At 37.0% G+C, this 22,980-nt stretch overlaps 1 protein-coding gene across 2 annotated transcripts in view; it reads left to right on the top strand.

Moving 5' to 3' along the window:
- The window catches only part of BZW2 (basic leucine zipper and W2 domains 2), a 63,661-nt gene that overhangs the window by 16,876 nt on the left and 23,805 nt on the right, over positions 1-22,980 (top strand). The window contains exons 1-4 of one of the 2 annotated variants that reach the window (XM_036247342.1): positions 2,779-2,826; positions 5,630-5,694; positions 14,015-14,191; positions 20,036-20,139. In XM_036247342.1, coding sequence (XP_036103235.1) covers positions 5,637-5,694; positions 14,015-14,191; positions 20,036-20,139 — 339 coding nt within the window. In that variant the 5' untranslated portion in view covers positions 2,779-2,826; positions 5,630-5,636. Of the gene's footprint in view, positions 1-2,778; positions 2,827-5,629; positions 5,695-14,014; positions 14,192-20,035; positions 20,140-22,980 lie in introns of those variants that run through there. The other variant, XM_036247341.1, reaches the window with a different exon arrangement.

Genomic DNA, 22,980 nt, shown 5'->3' with positions numbered 1-22,980 from the left:
CATGATGCCTTTATATCTTCTTCAGGAAGAGTTAGATGAACATAGTTAACTCTTAGAGGTCTTTTTTTACCCCCAACACAATTCCTTTGAGCTTTGATCATTCTTTATAAGGTAGTTGCTCACAATTTGTTTCCACTCTTAATCTCTCTCACTAGAAAATATAGATAAAAATTTTTTAGGAGAAAACTTACTGTGTTTCATGCTTTTTAAGAAAGATTTTTTTTATATCAATAAGGATAAGAATGAAAGGGATATGAATGTAACAGTTTTATTTTTGTATTTAAAAGGAATGTTTGGTTTTATTTAGAAACATTTTTCTTCTATAGGATATGTCATTTTAAAATTGTGATTTTTTAAATTATTGTAAATACTAAAACTTACATAGAATTTGCTAGGAGATATAATGATGATTTTGTAGAGGCTGAGTGATTTTTATTATAGAGAGGTTATTTGTTACAAAATCATTAAACAAGCTAATGTTTTCTGGGTAATAAATTATGTAATGTTATTCCAAGCATATATTTAGTTTATTGCTATAGATTGTTAATAATTTAACCTTTTAGATGGCAGTTTAATTATTTTTGCTTCTGAAAGAATGATGTGACAATATTATCAACCCAAATAATTCCTGCATAAGTTAACTTTCCATAAAAGATGTTTTATGATGTTTATTCTTACAGTTTTAGCCTTCATGGAAAGGAGAATAGTTTATAACTATGGGGATTTTTAAATTTGTTCTTTTTATGGTAAAGCATTTCACTCATTTGGAATATAGAATAAAAGGTAATTCTTGAAACTTGCAACTAAACACAAAGTACTTCATGAGAACGTTGCAGTGAAGTGGCTGAATTATATTATGAGTTTGTGTGCTGGTGTGATCCTATCTTCATGAAACACTTTATACTTTGGGAATGACATTGCTATCCCATAATTTTTATTACCTTAGAATCAAATCTTTTTTTCCCTATTGTCTGAAGTAATATTGACTCCACACAGAGAGTTTCACTTTGTAGTTTGGTCTGTCTTCTTTTCTTTTCCTATTATAGCCATGTGATTTTGAAATAGGGGCAAAATGCTCTTCAGAGCTACTTTATTAGGAAAACATGAATGAAAAATTCCTATTTTGGGGGTATATTTTCATCTTTTTTAAAAATCAAATTTAAATGCGTTGGGCCATCAGGAATGCTTTAGAACTGGGTTGCCCAACATGATAGCCACAGCCACATTGGCGATTTCTATTTTAATTTTAATGGATGGAAATTAAATACAACTATACACTTAGTGTTTCAGTCATACTAGTCACATTTCAAGAACTCCATAGCCACATGTGTGGTGGCGACCACATGAGACAGTGCAGACAGAACATTTCACCATTGCAGACAGTTCTGTTGGCTGCACTGCTCTGGAGTGGGGTTGGCAAACTACGGCCTGGGGGCTCAGGCTCATCCACCGCTTGTTTTGTGAATGAAATTTTGTGGAAATATAGCCAGTTGTTTGTGGTGCTTTCAGGCTACAACAGCAGAATTGAGTAGTTGGAATAGAGACCATGTGACTCACTGGGCCTAAATGTTTTCTTTCTGGCACTTTGTAGAAAAAGATAGTGACCTCACTTTAGAGTCAACATACTCTTAAAGTTGAGGTTGTTTGTGTAGCATAATTACTATATGTGTACCACATGCCAGTAGTGTAACAGGTTATACAAGTAGGTTATTCAGTTTCAAAAATCAGCCAGATCAGAAGAACATCAATAATAGTTATTAGACCAAACCTCTGAATTACTGGTTGAGAACAGTCATCCCCTCGTAGGGACAACTAGAACACAGGTTCTTTTCTGGTAGATCAGATTCTTTCCAAAAAGGAGGGAATTAAAGAAAACTGTCAGTCAAGACAACATGCAAAGAAAGGGTCAATCTATTCAGCCTGGGCTGGACAACTGGCCAAATTAGTCCACAGTTGCCTTGGGGCCCATCCGTGCTCCTGGCCCATTGTTACACCTGGGCCCAGAGTCTGATTGGGAGTAAGTGATGGAATCAGCAAAAGACACGCAAACAGTTAGAAAATCCAGAGTGAAATGAGGTGAAATTTATCTGTTAGAACTAAAAACCTTTAATTAAATCTTTCTGTTTAGACTTAAATAGGAACTTATTTTAAAATGTTTACTTCATTAATAGAGTACCTACTTTCTAATTTTTGATTGGTTGGCTAATTCTAGTTCTTTTATCTTGTGGAATAGCCAAGGAATTTAGTCTTTTAGATAACATGTGACATACTTAAATCCATTTTGTTTTTAACATTTTACATACAATTTTTAAAATTAATATTTTAAACCATGGAGCTTTTTCCATTTTGATGGGACATGAGCTTATTTTGTCTATGTGTGTTCGGCTTAGTTTTTTTCAATGGAGGTCAAATCATGATGTATAAGTTGTACCCCAGACAAATTTGTCTTTGAAGATTCTGTTAAACTCTGATTTTTTTTTAATTATGTATTTTTAGTTAGTTGATTTTAAGTTGTAAATTGTAAGCAGTCTAAAAGTAAGCTTTTGACATTGTCCTAATAGAACTGGCTTCTCTACTCTTTCTTTGTCACTTTCCCGGATTTAAGCTGGCAGTTCTTATTCCAAGTGTCCTTATTCCAAGTGTCTCTGGTCAGGGCTTCGGTCAGTGCCTTATAAAGGCTGACCTTCACTGGAGCACATTATACCGTAGCAGGGAGAGCTAAATTTAGAGGGAAAGAAGCCTCCGCTCCAAATAGTAACAGCTTAAGCCATAGAGACTCTCTCTCAGTGAACAGAGTATCTTCATTTAGTCTTTCCATACCAGTGGGTGAGTCTCTGTGTTTGTTTGTTTTAATTTTTTGTGTTGTGTACATCAAAATCTTTCCATCTTTTTTATTAACAAGTTATTGTGTTATTTTCCACATAGAATATATTGAGAGTGTGAAACATAAGCCCACATAATTAGGCTATGAAGAAACAAACATTTGTGTTTAGAATCGAAGAAAGTATAAATGGAGCTGACACTTTTTAAAATAGAATAATTCCCTCATAGGTAGGCTGGATTTAGTACTGTTGTCCATTAGCAGCAACATAGAAACAAAGTATAAAGGTAAAGTTAATTGGGAGGAATCCCAGGTGTTCATATTCTGAATCCTAAAATAAGACTTTTAGAGAGGGCTCACACTTTTTAAATATTTTTTATTCCAAAATAAAAACATCCTTGACAAAGAGTAACTCCTTCCTTGAATGTTTATCTACTAGAGGAGTTTCAAGCTAGCTGTGCTCTATTTTTTCTACTTTTGTTTTTGCATGTCTGGTGTGAGACCCCAGCTCTTTAACATGCATTTATCTTTACTAACACAAGAATACATTTTATATTAAAATGTGTTGTTTTGGGAAAGGTGTGGACACAAGGAGAATACACACACACGTGTATTTATATATACACAAATAAATGTGTTACTTGTTCCTTGATTAAATGCTTGCTGATCCAGAGTAAGTCTGTTGAAAATGCCAACAGGGAAATTTCTGAATGAAAGAGTTTTGAGTGAGTATAAATAATGCATTAGAAGTTCTATTTCCAACATCTATTAAATAAAATGAGATTTCATCAATTGAGTCGATTACATTTATAACTATTTAATACGTAGCTGCTGCCCCATACACATACAGCAGTCAGTTGCTTTCTCTGCCCTTGTTCCAGAACTGTACTACTGCTGTCTTCACCTATCTCACTGTGTTGCAAATGTTAGGATTTTATCTCCAGAGGCTCTGCTTTTTAAGTGCCTAGAATCTGCCTTAGTCACCTTTATTTCACAAAGCATGATGCATTATGTTCACCTTACTATATAGTATTGATAAAAATTGTGTCTACTTAAGTCATATTACTGTTTGGGTTTGTTACCTTATTTTTAATTATTTTTACTTTTTAAATTATGATTAAAGTTTTTATTGATAAAGAGATTGCTTTCTATGTGAAGATAGAAGTTTCTCTTTAGTGGATGGGAAGAAAGTTTTTGTAATAAATTGAGTAATAATTTTTCCATGCTTAAGAATTTTTTAAAACTTTGAGGTATAGATAATTTACTAGAAAATACAAATTTTCTTGATTGTTTAAGGTGTAAGTATTGGAGAAAATTCAGACATTTTCAAGTCACAATTTTTAAATACTTTGGAAGATAATTAAATAATTGCTTGACATTATCTTAATTGTTTGGTCTTCATAATGTAGGCAATCTAGACATATTTTCAGATTATAATATTTTAAATTGTATATTAAATCTAATAAAATATTATAGAATACCCAGATCTCTGCTTTCTGAGGTAAACAAACAAATGCAAGACCTTCTAGCAGTTTTTATAGCTTTCTGAAATTTTGATTGCGTGGAAAAGCAGATTATATATATATACCAACTTTTTAACAAAAAAAATTATGTTTTACACTCTTATTTCGCATACGTTTTCCATTAGCAGTGCCTTCTTTTCATGTCAGTGTCACAGCTGACTTGACAATTATTTATTAAATGCTTCCTCTTTTCTCAGCATTATTTCGGGTGCTAACGACCCATCACTGGGTAAAACCTATGAAGTTCGTACCCACATGGAGGTTACACTCTCATGGGAGAACTAGACCGTAGGCAAACAGAGCATAATAAAATATAGCACCATGAAGAGGGGGAAAGCCTCTCTGCAAAGAAGGCATCTGATTGGATGTAGAGTGTAAGCCCAGGGAATGACTGGGGTAATACCTTCCCAGGAGAGAGGTGACCGCTCTGGCACATTGGAAGAAGAAAGAAGGCAGTGTGGCTGGAGCATAGTAGGTGATGGGAAAAGAGGTAGAGGTAGGAAATATAATCAGAGAGGTAGCCAGGGCTAATTTCTTCTTTTGTAAAGCTTTATGAAGTTCCATTTGCTGGCTTATTATAATTTATTTAACCAGCCTCATGTTTATGAGCATTTAAGTTCGCACTTTTTTATGCATCCAACAATGCTCAACTGGACCTTTTTTTCCCTTATATGCTCACCCAAGGATATTTTCCCATTTATCTTTAGAGTGTGAGAGGTAGAGAGAGAGAGAGAAACATCAATGTGAGAGAGACACATCGATTGGTTGCCTCCTGCACGACCCCGACCAGGGCTGTACCACAATCGAGGTGGGTGCCTTTGAATCGAACCTGAGACTCTTTGTTCCCTGGGGCTGACACTCCAATCACTGATCCAAACCAGCCAGGGTTCAAGCTGGACCCTATTATACATATACTCACAGAGGTATATTTGCATACTTGTGTGGGTATAACTGTAGACTAAATTCCTAGTAAAAAAATTGCTGGAACACAGGTTGTGAACATGTAAATATTCATAGGTATTCAACAAATTCTTCCCAAAAGTATTGCATGGATGTTATCCCTTATGCCAAGTTTATGTCTGAGGTTGTTCCCCCGATGTAGGGTCTTTTGTCAACACTAGATATTATTAAACTTTCAAACTTTTGCTAGTTCAGTAGTTAAAATTGTATCTCATTTTTAAAATATATTCAGTATGGGTAAGATTAAACATATGTGTCTTAGCCATACATTTTTATATGGACTGCTTAACTGAAATGCATAATCTTTATTTTCTTTTTTTTTCAGAAATTTTATGAATAAGCATCAGAAGCCAGTGCTAACAGGCCAGCGGTTCAAAACTCGGAAAAGGGGTAGGTTCTGTTGGGTATTTGTGTGTGGGTGTGTGTGTGTGTGCTTAAAGTTCTAATCAAAATATAAAATTTTAGAAGAGTTAGAATTATATGTTGTTTCCAGCTAGCCTCATTAATTCTACTCTTTTGAACTCTGGATTAAGAATCTGAAGGTCTGAGATCCAGCCTCAGAATTGTGAGTCACTTGGGTGTTTGATTTTGGACAAGTCATTTAACTTGTCTGAGCTTTGTGTCATTATCTACAAAATGAGGATGATTATATTCGTTCAGGTTGCCTCACTCGTGTGAGGCTTTGAAGACAGTTGATTCACTTTAGTGTTTTGACATCAGCATTTGTATTTGCTTTTTGCTTTCTTTGTTGGTTTTTAAAGAAATGTAGATAGCAAAGATGCTAAAACTAAGAGAAAAGTATATTAGGCAAAGAGTTTTTACCTTTTCAGAATTTAGGGAGTGCCCTAAATATCTTGTAAGACACGAGATATTTTCAAGTGTCTTTTATTGTGGAAGGAGTAGTTTGAGGAAAACTGGTAAAATTTCTACTTATATGAGTGGCTTCTTTTTATGTCGTGTTCATCTTAACCATTCTTTGTGTAAAGAATATTTTAAAATGTTTATATTTAATCAATTTTGCATAATTATGTAGAGATCCTCTTGGATTTAAGAATAGTTAAGCCAATACTTCTTTTTTTTTTTTTTATTTTTATTTTTTTATTTTTTTTTTTATCCTCACCCGAGGACATTTTTTGTTCAGATAGAGAGGGAGGGAGAGAGAGGAAGAGAGAGAGAGAGAAACATCGACGTGAAGGGACACATCGAGTGGCTGCCACCCGCACGACCAACCAGGGCCGGGGACAAACTGCAACCGAGGTACGTGCCCTTAGCGGGAACCGAACCCGGGTCTCTCGGGACCGCAGGCTGATGCTCTAACCGCTGAGCCAAACCGGCCAGGGCAAGCCAATACTTCTTGATAGGGAAACTTTTTAAAATAGAAAACAAATGAAATTACTGAGGAAAGTGACTGAAGTATCATATACAAAGATATATGATGGCTGAATATCTTTCTGAAGGCCTCATTGCTCATTGTGAGGCATAATGCCATTTAATCGTCATCATGTGCTAAAGAGTTGGATTGATAACCCATATCATATGCCTTTGGCGTGTCCAGGTGAGGTCTTGAGGCAGCACCTGCCGCTGATGTTCCCTTGCAGTACTGTCTGGTCAATGAGTGTGAGTCTAGTCATACAGAAAGAAAAGAAGTCTCAGTACAGTAGGTCATTTGGATTGGGTATTTCCAAGAGCACTAGATAGCACTAAGGCTGAATGTAACTGTAAATGCTGCCTGCTGGAAAACTACACATTTCCACTGAACAATAAAAATTTTTTAATGTTAAAATAACCAAGTGATTATTTTGTACAGTGTTTCTGTTTTGCACTCTCCTTCTTTCAATTTTTTTTTTTTTTTTTTTTAATCCCTGGCTCATCCCCATAAGCTGTCTAAGTAAAAGCACAGCCTGAGCCACTGCCCTGTACTTAGTCCTCATGCAAAGTGATTTCCCCACTGAAACCTGGAAGCTGGAACCAAGACAGGCACTACATTCAACATGCATTCATTGTCTTATTGTTGAAAACAGTCTGGGGAAAAATATCTATGAGAAAATCATCATTGTTGATTTCCAAAGGGCTTAATAAGGAACGCTGTAGTTCAGAAACCTAATTACAGCTGGGGTGTTGTTGGGCCTAGTAATGTGATAATATTTAACATATGCCCAACTGTGAGGTGTGGAAAGGTTTGCCATCCTCGGCCCCCTGAGGAAACATGCTAATCTCAGACCTGGATCTCCAGCTCCAGCAGCTGTATTAGTGTGATGCTGATTCACACACAATTACTGAGCTCCAAAGCCAGGAGCTGGCCCAAGAATGTCTTGCACAAGAGCAGACATGATCCGACAAGTAAACTGGCCTTACAGTCCTCAGTCTTAAACCGGAAAGGTCTTCTGTAATTCTGAGCTGGTTTGCCTCTGATTCATTCAGTGGGCAAGGTCGCACCTGTGTTTCATTGCTGCTGGAGCACTCAGAGAGGGCCCCGAAGTCTAGTAGGTATCATCGCTCAGTTGGTCTGGATTTATATACCTCAGATCCGTTGAAGATTTAAGCAGCACTTGAGCCATTTTGTGCCAGACTGCTGATGGGAGAAGAATAGAGTCAACCTCATTTTATGTTCTTTGTAATAGTGAATTGCCTCCTAATGATTTATTGTGCTTCTGCTCTTCCTTTGCTATTATGATGGGGCCAACTTCAGATAAACGGTTGGCAGTTTTGTTAAGCTGAGGAAAACTCTACTGAGGCTATTTCAAGGTCATTTTGATAGACTGTCTTCTGAAAATCTGTCTTCAATTTGAAACTATTTCCTAATACTCTTCCATGTACATGTTGGTACAAAAATGTATTTGTTATTAACATCAAAAGTCAACATCGTGGTAGGATGCATCATATTGAAGCCTTTTCAGACTGTCTTTTCCTTTATGAAATATGCTTATCTTGTTTATGATATATTCTCCAAAGAAGTTATGTTTTCCAGTGTGGCCTGTGGGAATCTAAAAGGAGGAAAACTTCTCCCCTGACTCATTGTTATGCTTAGCTAAATGAAATATCTAAAAACTGAACTGACCTCCCTGTAAATTTTGTAGGGAAATTGGATTAAAATTAGTGGAAAGAGGAGAGGAAATAAATGGCCCACCTACAGGCATCCAGAGTGACCACATTCTCAGGTTTCTCCTGAGACTTTACATCTGTGCTAGTGGTTTTAAATCACTTAGATTTACAGTAAGTGGTGGGAGCACCTAATCAAGTAAAACGTGCAAATATGTATGTGTATATATGGTTAGAAAACCCATGATAGTTATTTGTTTACTGTATACCTCAGTGACCTTCACAAAGGAATGTAGGTTATGTTATTTATCACTCAGTTATCAGCAGGTTGGGAGAATGCTATGTTAACCAGTTACCATAATTCCCAGAGATAGCAATGTATTTAGATAACTTACAGGCATATTTGAGTGTCAGAAATAGACCCGTTTCTCTATGTCAGTGTAAGGTCTATTATGACTAACTCCTCAGTGTCATACTTGTGATTCACCAACACAGTATAAATTTGAGACCCTAATTATATATTCTCACTTGAAGGAAGGTTTGACCTGCCAAATGGAACTAAAGGAAGCAATGGCATATTTTCTTTTTTTTTTTTTTTATCCTCACCCGAGGACATTTTTCCATTTTTTGTTCAGGTAGAGCGGGAGGGAGAGAGAGGAACAGAGAGAGAGAGAGAAACATCGATGTGAAAGGGACACATCGAGTGGCTGCCACCCGCATGACCGACCAGGGCCGGGGACAAACTGCAACCGAGGTACGTGCCCTTAGCGGGAACCGAACTCGGGTCTCTCAGGACCGCAGGCCGACGCTCTAACCGCTGAGCCAAACCGGCCAGGGCACAATGGCATATTTTCATTAGAAATTTTTAGCATTTCATTAGGATTTTTTAGCATTTCTGCTAGACTGTCCTCAAATGAAATATGAAGTGACATATACTATTGTTTCAGATGAAAAAGAACCTTTCCGTAAAATGTCTTATTTCCGCAAACTTCCATCCATGTTCTTGCCATGTTCCTATACAGGAATTTTGTGTTCCTCTGGATGGACACCTATTTTAGCAGGTGGAAATTTGTTTTGCAGCCTGTTAAATAATTATTAATCTCATCATGCCTCATGACTTTTCAGGATTCCCAAGCTGTAAATGATCACTTTAACCTAATGCATTATTGCTCACTGTCGAAATACCTCTGGCCATGATGGTATGCTGTCTTCCTCCTTTTACTTTTCCTCTTTCTTGGCAAATCTTTTGGAAAATATAACTGGAGGATGAAGGCTTTTTTAAAAACAAAAGTTTTTTAATTGTCTCTTAGATTCAAAACAAAGTCCTCTGCATGAATTTTTTTATTTTTTTACTTTATTTACCAACTTATATTTTCCAATGTCTTGAATTTATAACTTTCAAATCATCAAAGTCTATTCTACCACCTGAGTCAACATCCAAGCAGGTTGTGGGGTCATTGTGGGGATGGCCTTTGTTTATTTTGGAAGCTGGTCAGAAGATTTAATAAACAGCTTGCGGTCTTTGCTTCTTTATTTCTTGTGGTCTTTGCTACTCATGTTCTCATATTGCAGGAAAGCGACCTTTTCTCCATGGGGGGAGGAGACTTACCCTTTAGCTGGATCCTGAGTAGGGGATGCAGTTTCCTTTCCCTGACGGTGAGTTTCTCCTGCTCATAGTCAGTTAGTTACCCACCCACTCCCCCAGCTCCTCAAAATCTGTCCTCTAGGGTTCCCATTCTCTTCCTCCTCCTCTACACAATAAGACCCTAATTTTATTTCTTCTGAAGTCAGTATTTGCATGTTCTTGGCCACCTAATGTTTTGCTTATGGCATCAAAAGGATTGTTATCTCTTGTTTATGACAAATAGTGTCAAGTTCATTTACATCTGACTTTATGGTATCTTATGCTGCTTAAAACTGACTGGTACTGGGAATGTCATTCTCCTCTGGTTCTGAGGCTTTGGTATTAACCCATTATGAAACCACTATAAGTCAACCTGTATATACCAGACAGGTGTTGTCTGGTTCTAAAATGTCATTTTTAATTGTATCAAAGTTATGCATGCACATGGTTTAGATAGTCTAACATGTTATAACAACAAGTCTGCTCCCCAGGAGAACTCTTTCTTCTCTTTAACTGCTTCTTTTAACATTTATGTTCATGTAGCCAAATAACATTCTTAAATGGCTAGTTCTTGATTTTCTGTTGGAGGAATTATATATGCACTTCCTGCTGTGGATGAGGACTCGACTCTCTTTCACTGGCCCACCCACCTGTTCCTTCCTTCCTTCTCTGTCCTTTCATTGCATCACGGTTTTAGCTAGACTACAGCTTGGGGTTACCATTATTGGGACTTTCTACATGCTATTCACAGCTGAACTGTTATTTCATTACTTTTCCTAAACATCATTTTATCTTTGGATTTAATAAAATGTAATAATTTATTTTGCTTTATTTTCCATGCCTTGACCTAGTCATCCCTAACCTTTCCTTTGTTATGTAAATCTCTTCATACAAACTAGGAATTCTAACATTATTATATTGAAGGAACTCTTACATAATTATATTGAAAAATGCTCTCCCAGTCGGGTGCTCTCTGGGCCAGCCCTACAGCTCTCAACTTAGAATGCTTGAACTGTCTTTTCATCGCGGTCTGAAGAGTACTAGTGCCTGTCTCCTGTGGTTTTTGTCTCTTTTTCCTGGGATTTCATGACTTCATAAGATTGTGAGATCACCTTATTCTCTCATTTTGATGGAGTGTCTGCTTCAGTAGCTTATTTTTTAAAAAGTCTATGAGAAACATAATTTTTGAGGCCTTGAATGTCTCAAAATATGTTTGTTCTGCTCTTACACTTAATAGTTTGATTGAACACTGGAATTTTAGCTTAGAAAACTTAGAAATAGTTTCCCTCGGAATTTTGAAGAAATTTCTTCTGGTATATGGTATTTCTGTTGAGCAATTCATTGTCATTCTGTTTCTTGATACTTAATATGTGATTTATTCTTTTGCCCCTGAAAAATCAGATGGTTGCTTTGTTCCCAGTGCTCTGAGATACCGCGGTGATGAGCGCGCCCTCCTGTCGGTCCACTCCCAGTCCTCTTGCTGGGTACCCAGACAGCCCTCCTTGGGGAAGCTTACATCCTTCAGTTCTGTAAAACTTCCTTGAAGTTTTTAAATAATTTCCCTTCATTTTTTAAAAATTCTCTTTATGTTATATTATTGAGACATTTGACTGTCTCAATAATAAATATAACAATAATTTATTTTTCTCAAAAGAAAAAGGTCAGCCTTTTTCTTATCTTTTTGCTCCTATTTTCTAGGTCAACTCTTCTGTTGAGTTTTTAACTTTTTCAATGGTATTTTTCATTTCCAAGAACTCTTTTCTATTCATGAAATGTGTCCCTTTTTTTATAGCATTATTGTCTTCTCTTTCTCCTCTTCTTCTTCCTCCTTTTCCTCCTCCTTTTTTACAGTTGCAATATCCACTTAGATCTGTAACAATATTTACGATGGCAATTTTTTTTTGAAGTTTTGGGTTCATCCTTTGCCCTCTCTCCCCACATCTAGACGCATTCTCTATAAGTGGGGAGAAAGGTGAAGTCCTTTGAATTGAATTTTAGATCATTTACCTTTTTTGAAAATATGTTTTTATTTATTATTTAGAGAGAGGGGAAGGGAAAGAGAAAAAGAAACATTGATCAGCTGTCTCCTGCACATGCCCCACTGGGGATCGAGCCCGCAACCTGGGCATGTGCCCTGACCAGGAATCGAACCTTGACCTCACAGTCCATGGGACAACACTGAGTCCACTGAGCCACGCTGGCCAGGGGATCATTTACCTTTAGTCATTTTTAATGCTCATTTGACCTCTATTTTGTCATCTTTACTTCTTCAACAGTATACCTTAACTTTGTTCAAAATCTGGCTCCAAGTGACCTTCCACAAGAAGTCTGTCTAGGGTCTGCTAACGATAGAAAGCGACATCATATCTATATCCCTACATCCTCTGAAGCCCTTTCAGCAGATCTACAAAATCAAAACTATTTTCAAAATAATATTAAGATATTATTTGCCCCTTTCATGTTGTCATACGAGTTTACGGTGGAGTTTGCAGAGGCTGGAGGATGTGCAAGAGCCCAGATCACATGCCGCACAGGGGGCAACCCCTCTGTCTGCGGGGAGCCAGGTGCTAGAGATTTGCAGAAATGTAAAGCAGAACCTCTCTTGTCACTAACTTTTTTTTTTATTAGTACATTTCCTGGTTATTTTGTTGTTGTTAATCCTCACCTGAGGATATTTTTTTGTTGATTTTTTTTTTTAAGAACGAATGGAAGGGAGGGAAGGAGAGAGAAAGAAAAAGAGAGAGAGATCTATGTGAGAGAGACACATCGATTGGTTGCTTCCCGCATGACCCCGACCAGGGCCAGGGTCAAACCCGCAACCCTGGTACATGCCCTTGACCGGAATCGAACCTGTGACCCTTCAGTCTGTGGACCACACCAGCCAGGGCAATTTACTGTTTAATTTCTATAAAGTAAGTACCCATAGATATAACCTCTTCTAATCCTCAGTACTTTCTAAGGGTGTCAAGGGTTGAGAACATCTGCTCTGAATCTTATTTATGTACACACATAGTTCACAACATATATTAAATATTTAAGTATTCTAGAATAATTTATCTTGTAAAAAGAGATGTCCCTCCAAGAAATACCAAGTGTTGGTGAGGTTGTGGAGAGAAGGGAACCCTCATGCACTGTTGGTGGGAATGCAGATTGGTGCAGCCACTAGGCAAAATGGTTTGGCAGTTCCTCAAATAATTAAAAATATAATACAGCAATTCCACCTCTGGGTATTTATCTGAAGAAAACAAAATCACTAACTCAAAAAGATATATGTATCCCCATATTTACTGCAGAATTATTTATAATAACCAAGATATGGAAGCAAGCTAATGTCTCATCAATAGACATTTCGTATATGTATACAATGGAATATTAGTTAGCCATTAAAAAGAAGGAAATTATTTTATTTTTGACAACATGAGTAGACTCTGAAGGCATTAAATAAACTCACAGATACAAAGAACAGATTGATGAGTGCCAGAGGCAGGGGGTTGGGAGTGGGCAAAATGGGTGAAGGTGGTCAAAAAGTAAAGACTTCCAGTTATAAAACAAGTAAGTCATGGGGATGCAGTGTACAGCATGACGACTGTAGTTAATAATACTGTATTATATATTTGAAAGTTACTAAAAGAGTAGATCTTAAAAGTTCTCATCATAAGGAAAAAAGTTATAACTGTGTATGAATGGATGTTAATTAATTAGACTTGTGTTAATTATTTCACAATATATACAAATATTGAATTATTATGGTGTATAGATATTATGTTATTTACTTCTCAATAAAAAAATAAAAAAGAGATGTTCCTCCTTATTTCCTCCCTCTCAATCTTTTTTTTTGGTATGTGCCCTTAGCAGGAACTGAACCTGGGACTCTCTGTCCGCAAGCCTACACTCCAACCGCTGAGCCAAACCGGCCAGGGCCTCCCTCTCAATCTTTATTTTGTTTTTTTCAAATCTAGAACAGTGAACCAAGTAAGTGTATGGTTGCACTTGGGAATGCAATATGTAAATAAAAGAATAACTTTATAATTTTCTTTTTAATTGCAGATGAAAAAGAGAAATTCGAACCCACAGTCTTCAGGGATACACTTGTCCAGGGGCTTAATGAAGCTGGTGACGACCTTGAAGCTGTAGCCAAGTTTCTGGACTCTACAGGCTCGAGATTAGATTATCGTCGCTATGCAGACACACTCTTTGATATCCTGGTAGCTGGCAGTATGCTTGGTAAGCCTTGCATTATAGCATCTCTTGTAGTATATGCATTTTTAATTCTATTGAAATGTTTTCTTATGCTTTGGAATAGTATTAATGTGACTGAAATGATTATTAATTGAGGCATAAATTGAGGGGTTTTGTTGACATTACAACATAGTTGGCCACTTTGCTTTAGCTAGAAGCCAACTTTCCCATGTGTTCCTAATCTTTAAATGTTTCTGGGGTGTTTAACACAGGAGGAGTAATTTCTGCAGTACAGTATAATTTTGTGTATGTCATCCAGATCCTTCCAATACGTTTATTTAACCCCCAGTGCCATGCCAACATTTCTTTTGAACCCACCTTTTTTAGTTGGTTCAGTAAAATGTAACTATGTCAACAGATTTAAAAATAATTACCAGCGTTTCATTAAATGCCAGTTCATCCATAAATAATAAAATGTCTAAGAAACATAGTTTAAATCTAGTTGTAAAAACATCTTTTTAATCATGAGTTTATAGCTAAAAGGATCAAATATAGTACTTTTGAAATTATCAAAAATAGGTAAAAAAAGAAAATAACAACTGTATCTTATAGAGCAGAGGCATCAGGGAAGAAGGCTGCAGAATACTATTTTAGTGACACTAGTAACTATTCTAGCGATTTTAGATATATCTTGATCTAAATGTTTACTAGGTATCATGACCACCCATTTTTTTCTTTCATAGTTATTCGTAATGTCTGCCATGATGAAGTAACTGCTTGAGCTAAAGCCAACCCTCTTTCATAGTTATTCTTAGAACTTAGTTTTTATAATTAGTTTCTGTGAATGCCATAAATCACTAGAAGTGGTCAAATTCCCTAGGCTAGTGATTTTTAACTGCTATGGGGATATTTGCAAATGTGTGGAAGTGTTTTGGTTGCTACATAGACTTGGGAGTGGAGGCCGGGTATGCCACCTACTTTACTAAAAACAAAGGACAATCCATGCAATGAGAAAATGCCTTGCCCAATGCACTGTTAGTGCCTTTCATTGAAAAACACGGCTTAAAATGGTTCTCCATTTTGAGGTAGATTCACCCTTTAACTTCTCCCTCTGAGCTCTTAAATTTATTTTGGTACTGGGCCCGATTTACTACAGGCTCCTTTTTGATCTGTACTGCTGGTTTTCACAACCTGACAAATTCATTTTGTTGTTGTTATTTATAAACATATCTCACATCATCACTGTAGATAATTCAAGTCCATGAATAAAAGCTATAAATAGCATATTCAACCCAGAGGTGACCATTTTTAATATTTTGGTTAATTCCCTTGTTTTTACCTAAATACACTAACTTTTGAGAATGGGATAGTATACAAATATGATACTTTACATGTTATTTTGCATTTACTCTGCAATATGTTGTTGCCTTTTATGCCCATGAGTGTTGCCTTTGATGATTCCAGAGAGAATTAAAACCATACTGATTTTGAATATTTAAGTCATTTCCTGTTTTAATAGTTACAAATAAGAATGTAATCAGTATCTGTATGTATGTTTGCTTTCATTTGGTTATGTCTTTATGTATTTAGCAAGGGATTAATGAATTGAAGGATGGAGATATCTATGTCTTTGTCTATCAATCTATCTGAAAGAGAGAAAACCAGTCCAAAATAGGAATGTTAGCATTTTATCAAAAATCATGTGTTCCTAGCTCTGTCTGGGTAGCTCAGTTGGTTGGAGCATCATCCAAATGGGCCAAGGTTGCAGGTTCAATCCCCAGTGAGGGCACATATAAGAATCAGCCAATGAATGTATGGATAGGTAGAATAACAAATTGATCTCTCTCTTTCTCTCTTCTTCTTCTTCTCTCTAAAATCAATCAAGCAATCAGTAAAAATCTTGTGTTTCTATTTACCTACATCTTTAACAATGTTAGGGTGCTCTCAGTTTTATCATGTTCTTAGATCTTTGTCAGTTAGGTAAGTGATAAATATTTTTATTTAAAAGTTTTAAGTTAATAATGAAATTGAACATTTTCCAATGTGATTATTGACTTTGTATTTCATTAATTATGATATAATTTTTAATTAATTTATTTTTTATTTATTAATTTGTTTTTGTTACAGATGTTTCTCATTTTTCCCCCATTGACACCCTCCTCCCCTTCCCCCCACTCCATCCCCAGCTTTGTTGTCTATGTTCATTGGTCATGCACACATGCATGTAAGTTCTGGGGTTTATCTCTTCCCCCCCAACCCTCCCTCCTCTGAGGCCTGTCAGTCTGTACCCCACCTCTATGTCACTGGGTTAATTTTGTTCAGCAGTTTGTTTAGTTCGTTATATTCCACAAATAAGTGAGATCATGTGATATTTGTCTTTCTCTGCTTGGCTTGTTTCACTTAGCATAATACTCTCCAGGTCCTTCCATGCCATCTCAAAGGATTAGAGATCTTTCTTTCTTACAGCTGCATAGTATTTCATTGTGTATATGTACACAACGTTTTAATCCACTCATCTACTGATGAACACTGGGGTTGTTTCCAGATCTTAGCTATTGTAAATAGTGCTGCCATGAACATAGGGGCATATATTCTTTCTGATTGGTGTTTCAGGTTTCTTAGGGTATATTTCTAAAAGTGGGATCACTGGGTCAAATGGGAGTTCATTTTTTAACTTTCTGAGGTAATGCCATAGTGTTTTCCACAGTAGCTGCACCAGTCTGCATTCCCACCAGCAATATACTAGAGTCCCCTTTTCTCCACACCCTCGCCAACACTTGTTGTTTGATGATTTGTTGATGGCGGCCATTCTGACACGTGTGAGGTGATGCCTCACTGTTGTTTTAATTTGCATCTCTCTGATGATTAGTGATGTTGAGCATTTCTTCATATGTCTCTTGGCCATTTGTATGTCCTTTTTGGAGAGGTGTCTATTTAGGTCCTCTGCCCATTTTTAAATTGGGTTCTTTGTCTTCCTTTTGTTGAGTTATATGAGTACTCTATATATTTTGGAAATTAACCTCTTATCTGATGCATCATTGGCAATTATGGTCTCCTATATAGTGGGTTCCCTTTCCATTTTGATGGTTGTTTCTTTTGCTGTGCAGAAGCTTTTAAGTTTGATGTAGTCCCTTGTGTTCATTTTTTCCTTTGTTTCTCTTGCCTTAGGTGTTATATCAGTGAAAATTCTGCTACGTATGATGTGTGAGATTTTGTTGCCTACATTTTCTTCTAAAATTTTTATGGATTCACGAGTTACATTTAAGTCTTATCCATTTTGAGTTTATTCTCGTGTATGGTGAAAGTTGGTGTTCTATGATATACTTTTAATAATGCACTGGTAAATACCATGCAAAAATAATCTTCAGCGAATTTTGTGTCTTGCCAAAGTGACATATGACTTCATATGGACCCTTTTCAGTTCCTTATGCCCTCCTGGCAGAACTGCTGACCCTTCTGTTTCGCTTGAAATGTTTTACTTTCTTCCCATACATGAGACCATGTAGACTTCCTCTTACATCTGGATGTCACTTTTTTTTTTTTTTTTAATCCTCACCCGAGGACATTTTTTTTCCATTTTTCACTCAGATAGAGCGGGAAGGAGAGAGAGGAAGAGAGAGAAACATCGATGTGAAAGGGACACATCGAGTGGCCGCCACCCACACGACCCAACCAGGGCCGGGGACAAACTGCAGCCAAGGTACATGCCCTTAGCGGGAACCGAACCCGGGTCTCTGTGGACCGCAGGCTGACGCTCTAACCGCTGAGCCAAACCGGCCAGGGCTGGATGTCACTTTTTACATGACTCCTGGCTTTCTAAATACTTACCCTCCCCACATATGTATTAAATTATCTGTATGCTTTGCATTGATTATCTCAAGGCTTCACTTACCATCGGTATAATGATGATCAGCAAATTTATATCTGTAGCTCAGGTTGTAGTCCTCACTCCTCATCCACACATGCAAGAAGAGGGTAAGGCTCAATGTTTGGTACTACTATGAGCATAGGCCAAACAACCCCAGATGTCTACTGAGGCCAGACTTATGATGTAATGAATGAAGCCAAGCAGGTGCATTCCTGTTCTATAAACACTTTGTTTACTTATCAACTATGAGAGAATTTTCTTCCCACCCACAAAATTATTTACCTTCTCCTGTTGTTCTTGAAGCAACAGTTTTCTTGGTTTTTTAGTCCTACCCTGTGAAGAAATATTTCACATTTACTTCTACTTTAAGAAAAAGAGCAGGCTCACCAAAACTTTTAGAAATAGCAATTAAGCCCTGGCCGGTTTGGCTCAGCGGTTAGAGCGTCGGCCTGCGGTCCGGAGAGACCCGGGTTCGGTTCCCACTAAGGGCACGTACCTTGGTTGCAGTTTGTCCCCGGCCCTGGTTGGTCGTGCGGGTGGCAGCCACTCGATGTGTCCCTTTCACATCGATGTTTCTCTCTCTCTCTCTCTCTCCCTCCTGCTCTATCTGAACAAAGAATGAAAACGTGTCCTCGGGTGAGGATAAAAAAAAAGAAATAGCAATTAATATTTAGTCCCAGTATCAGAGAAAATAAAATTTTAATGTGGTCATATTAATGTGTTAACAAATGTTTTGTTTTGGAAAAGAATGCAATTTTTAAAACTAACCACTGAAATAAAAAACAGACTGTAGTTTCCAAATCAGACGTTGCAGTTATGTAACTTTTGGAATTTTTAGTGCAGGGTTTTTAGAAGATTATCACCTTAATAAAATTTCGGTCCAGGTGGTTGAATTCATTACAGAGAGCTAATTAAATCTATGCATATATTGTTTGAATAAAAATAGACTCTTGAAGGAGCTGACTTTTCTAAAAACTAATTTACTTATAAAACTATGTGCTGGAGTTGGGAAAAGGTTGGCTCTGTGTAGACCTTTTCATCCAAAGATCTGAAATCACAAGTTAAATCAAGGCATTTTTATACACTAAAACAAACAAAGTGGCTGGTACAAGTATGTACTCTATAAATATTTGTTGAGCATATAAAAGATATTAATCTTTCTTGGCTTGCTCAAACTTTCTGCTCTAATTAAAAGTGAAGTAGAGTCAGAAAACAAATACCCACTGTTCCGCTTCTATTCTTCTACTAATCTACCCATGCTTTAATGGCCACCCTTAAAACTTACAGGAGGAGACTTTGAATGTGGAAAGTTGAGTCGTAGAAAAATGACATTTTTTTGTTCTAGTCCATTTATTTTATGATACCATTTAGGCCATGGGGATAAAAGATTGGAGAAAATAAAACACAGTTTCCTAGTCAATGCAGCTACTGAGTGACCAAATACAAATGGCAAGGAGTCAGAGTATATACTCTCCAAACCTGCGTGGAAAATGGGGTTAGTGGAGGAGGGAACAGTTCTAATACCACCTCCAGAAAAAACTAACAAGGTCTACCATAGAAGCCCGAGTCTAGTCAATGCCAGTGTTGGTGAACTGGAGTCCAACAAAATATTATCAAGCCTGAAAAGTGAGCCATGTCTTGATATGGGAAACATTAGTAACTACATCAAGAATAATTGGATTAAGTTCGCTGAATAGATGTTATTACTTAGCTTCCATGATTAAGGATAGAGCTAGGGAAGAGCAGACTTATAGTGATAGGATCTAGTGAAGGCAAGGAGGTAGAACAACAATCTCATACGCTATGGTAGGAGTATAAAATGGAGCAACCAATTGGCATTGTATTAGAACCATAAACAAATATGTAATATGTGTATTATGCACATCAGTCTATGAAATTTATGTTACTCTTAGATTGTACATCTACATGTATTGTTTTCCTTGAGGTGCAGGGTTGATCTGTTCTGCACAGCTCTTCTCATTTCATTGTTATCCTAACTTTAATTACCTTTCTCTTTCTAGCCCCTGGAGGGACACGCATAGATGATGGTGACAAAACCAAGATGACCAACCACTGTGTGTTTTCAGCAAAAGAAGATCATGAAACCATCCGAAACCATGCTCAGGTAGAGCCTGTTATTGGGAAACTCTTTTGTTGGAAGGGAAACATTTGAACAGGATTTAGGGGAACATTAGGTTCAGGAATTCTAAGGGCACTTTTTAAGTAGGAATGGTATATAGCTCATAACATTGAAGAGACACTCAACTGCATTCATAATAAGACGGTGGGCATCAAAATGTTACAAAGATAGATATTTTTACCTCTCACTTATAAGGGATGTGGAGAATTGAATACTCACATATTTTCTGGTGGGAGTATAAATTGGTCCAACCTTCAAAGGCAGTACCTTTCAAAACTAAAACTATATGTTTTCTTGACCCAGGAATTCCACTTCTAGGACTTTACCCTGCAGATGTGCATATAGTGTGGATTGTCATAGTGCTGCTTATAATAATCTCAAGGGATTAAAAACAATATAATAGTTGACCAATAGAGTATAATTAAGAAAAGTTGATAATTCATATTATGAGACTATCATGTACCTGTTAAAAAGTAAGACCAAGAAGATATTTGTGATACATAACAACTATAAAGGATTCATATCCAGAATAAATAAAGGAACTGCAAGTCAATAAGAAAGTCAGTAGATAAGCAACCTATTAGGAAAAGACACCTAGGTATTTCAAAGACGAGGAAATACAATCCCCCCCCCCAAAAAAAAACAGATGAAAACATGTTCAAACTCATTAAGAAAATTTCTATTAAAATCATGAAATAGCCTTTTGCATTTATTAGATTAGCAAGCTGTTAAGAAGTCTTTAGGCCCTAGTGAAGGTCAGGAAGTGGCAGGAATGTAAGGAACCAAGGTTATCTTCTAAAGCTGAATGCAATATGACTAGGCAGCTTAAGATTGGTTGTTCGTATTCTGATTCTACCACAGACCCTTCTTAAAAGTCAGTTTTTGTTATTCCCAACTAAACTTTGCAGTCAAGTCCTAGGTCAGCAAGTCGTGTCATACACATTTCAGGATATACATGGAAAAGGCCGTAGTACTGGCAGCTGAATGAATTTCAGAAACTCTCTGTTGGTTATTCAAATGTGGAAGGCATGCTAACCCAACTAATATGAGATATCTGTGCATTAAAATTTTTAACTTCAAAAAATTATTTTAGCCCTGGCCGGTTTGGCTCAGCGGTTAGAGCATCGGCCTGTGGTCCCAAGAGACCCGGGTTCGGTTCCCGCTAAGGGCAGGTACCTCGGTTGCAGTTTGTCCCCGGCCCTGGTCGGTCGTGCGGGTGGCGGCCACTCGATGTGTCCCTTTCACGTCGATGTTTCTCTCTCTCTCTCTCTTCCACTCTACCTGAACAAAAAATGTCCTCGGGTGAGGATAAAAAATAATAATAAAAAAAAATAAAATAAAATAAAATTAAAAAAAAAAAATTATTTTAGTTGCATGGCATTTTAGCAGAGGTATTTCTTTTCTTTTTACATATAAGAAATGTGTAACAGATAAATACTTAAAAAGTTTTAAGGATTGAGTGGGTCAGGCCTATCCTGTCCTTTTCTCCTATGGCCACAAAGCCCTTGAGCAGTGTGTGCTGAAGCAAATGTACTCGATTCAAAAGCTGGACTTTTACATTTCCCGCCTTTTGGTTTATCAGATAAGTACAGTTCACTAAGGATCAGGATTTCTGAGTTCTGTGTCTGCTCTAATACTTGGTAGCAGTTCCCAGATCTGCCAGATAATCATGCTAATGCCTGCCTTATCTTTCCCACAGAATTTTTGTTAGAATTAAATTAACACAAGTAACAAGGTGTATTATTTGCTAGTTGAGTTCCACTAGAAAAGAAAGATAAGAAGGCCCAGGGAAAAGTCAGTACTCATCAATTCCATGCCTGGTCCTTACTCTTTCCCCATAAAGGGCAGCATTGTAATTTTTACTCTTGGACTCCAGCTTCATTGCATTAAGGAATAAACACCTTAGAAGTTTTAGATGAAAATATATTATGTGGATATAAGAGAAAGGAGTTAGATTCAAAAATTGTTACCACAGTTATCAAAATATTATTTATAAAATCCCTACTTAAATAGGTGCATTGTACAGTCTTTTGGGGCTGCTGTGACAAAATACCACACACTGGGCGGCTTAAAGGACAAAATTTTATTGCTCAGTTTGGAAGGCTGGGAAGTCCAAGATCAAGGTGCCAGCTGACATGCTTTCTAGTGAGTGCGCGTTTCCTGGCTCCTCTTGTAAGGCCACCAGTCTGTCATGTTAGGGCTGCACCATCAGGACCTCATTTAACCACCTCCGGAAGTCCTTATGTCCAAATGTAGTCACAAGTAAGGGTTAGAGCTTCAACATGTGAATTTGAGGGGAACACAGCATTCAGTCCATAACATCATTCCACCTAAAAGCAGTCCAGAATCCCACTGACACAATTGCAAACCCTGCTTGAGAGTTCTAACTGGATTGTGGCTGCCAGTAATCCTTTATTGCCATTAAGTGTTATCAGTTTTTGCTTATCTGCTAAAAACATGTTTGTGTCTACATAGAGTGTAATCTCCCCTGAAATCTGATCCCCTCTCCATCATACCTACTATCTATGTGATTATATATGTAACCCCCTTTGTTTCAGGGTGTTTTGTTTTGTATTTTTACTTAAAAATAGTTGTATTTATATTTCACAATCTGCTCAACTACTGTTTGCTTGGTTTTTTTTTTAAACGTTTCTATGAAATGTTTTTAAGCAAATTCTCCTAATTGTATCTTACTATCTATGACTTAGGGAATTTCAGGGAAATAGTTTTGTTTGTTTTTATAGCTTAATTTGTACTGAAGGGATGCCAGGTGATTACATGTTAATCCCACATGGACTGTACATTTCATTTATTTTCAATTTCTGC

The sequence above is a fragment of the Molossus molossus genome, unplaced genomic scaffold (genome assembly GCF_014108415.1).
Source record: "Molossus molossus isolate mMolMol1 unplaced genomic scaffold, mMolMol1.p scaffold_m16_p_7, whole genome shotgun sequence".
Lineage (NCBI taxonomy): Eukaryota > Metazoa > Chordata > Mammalia > Chiroptera > Molossidae > Molossus > Molossus molossus.
Note: the sequence above shows the minus strand (reverse complement) of the source record. Positions and strands in the feature narration are given on the sequence as shown.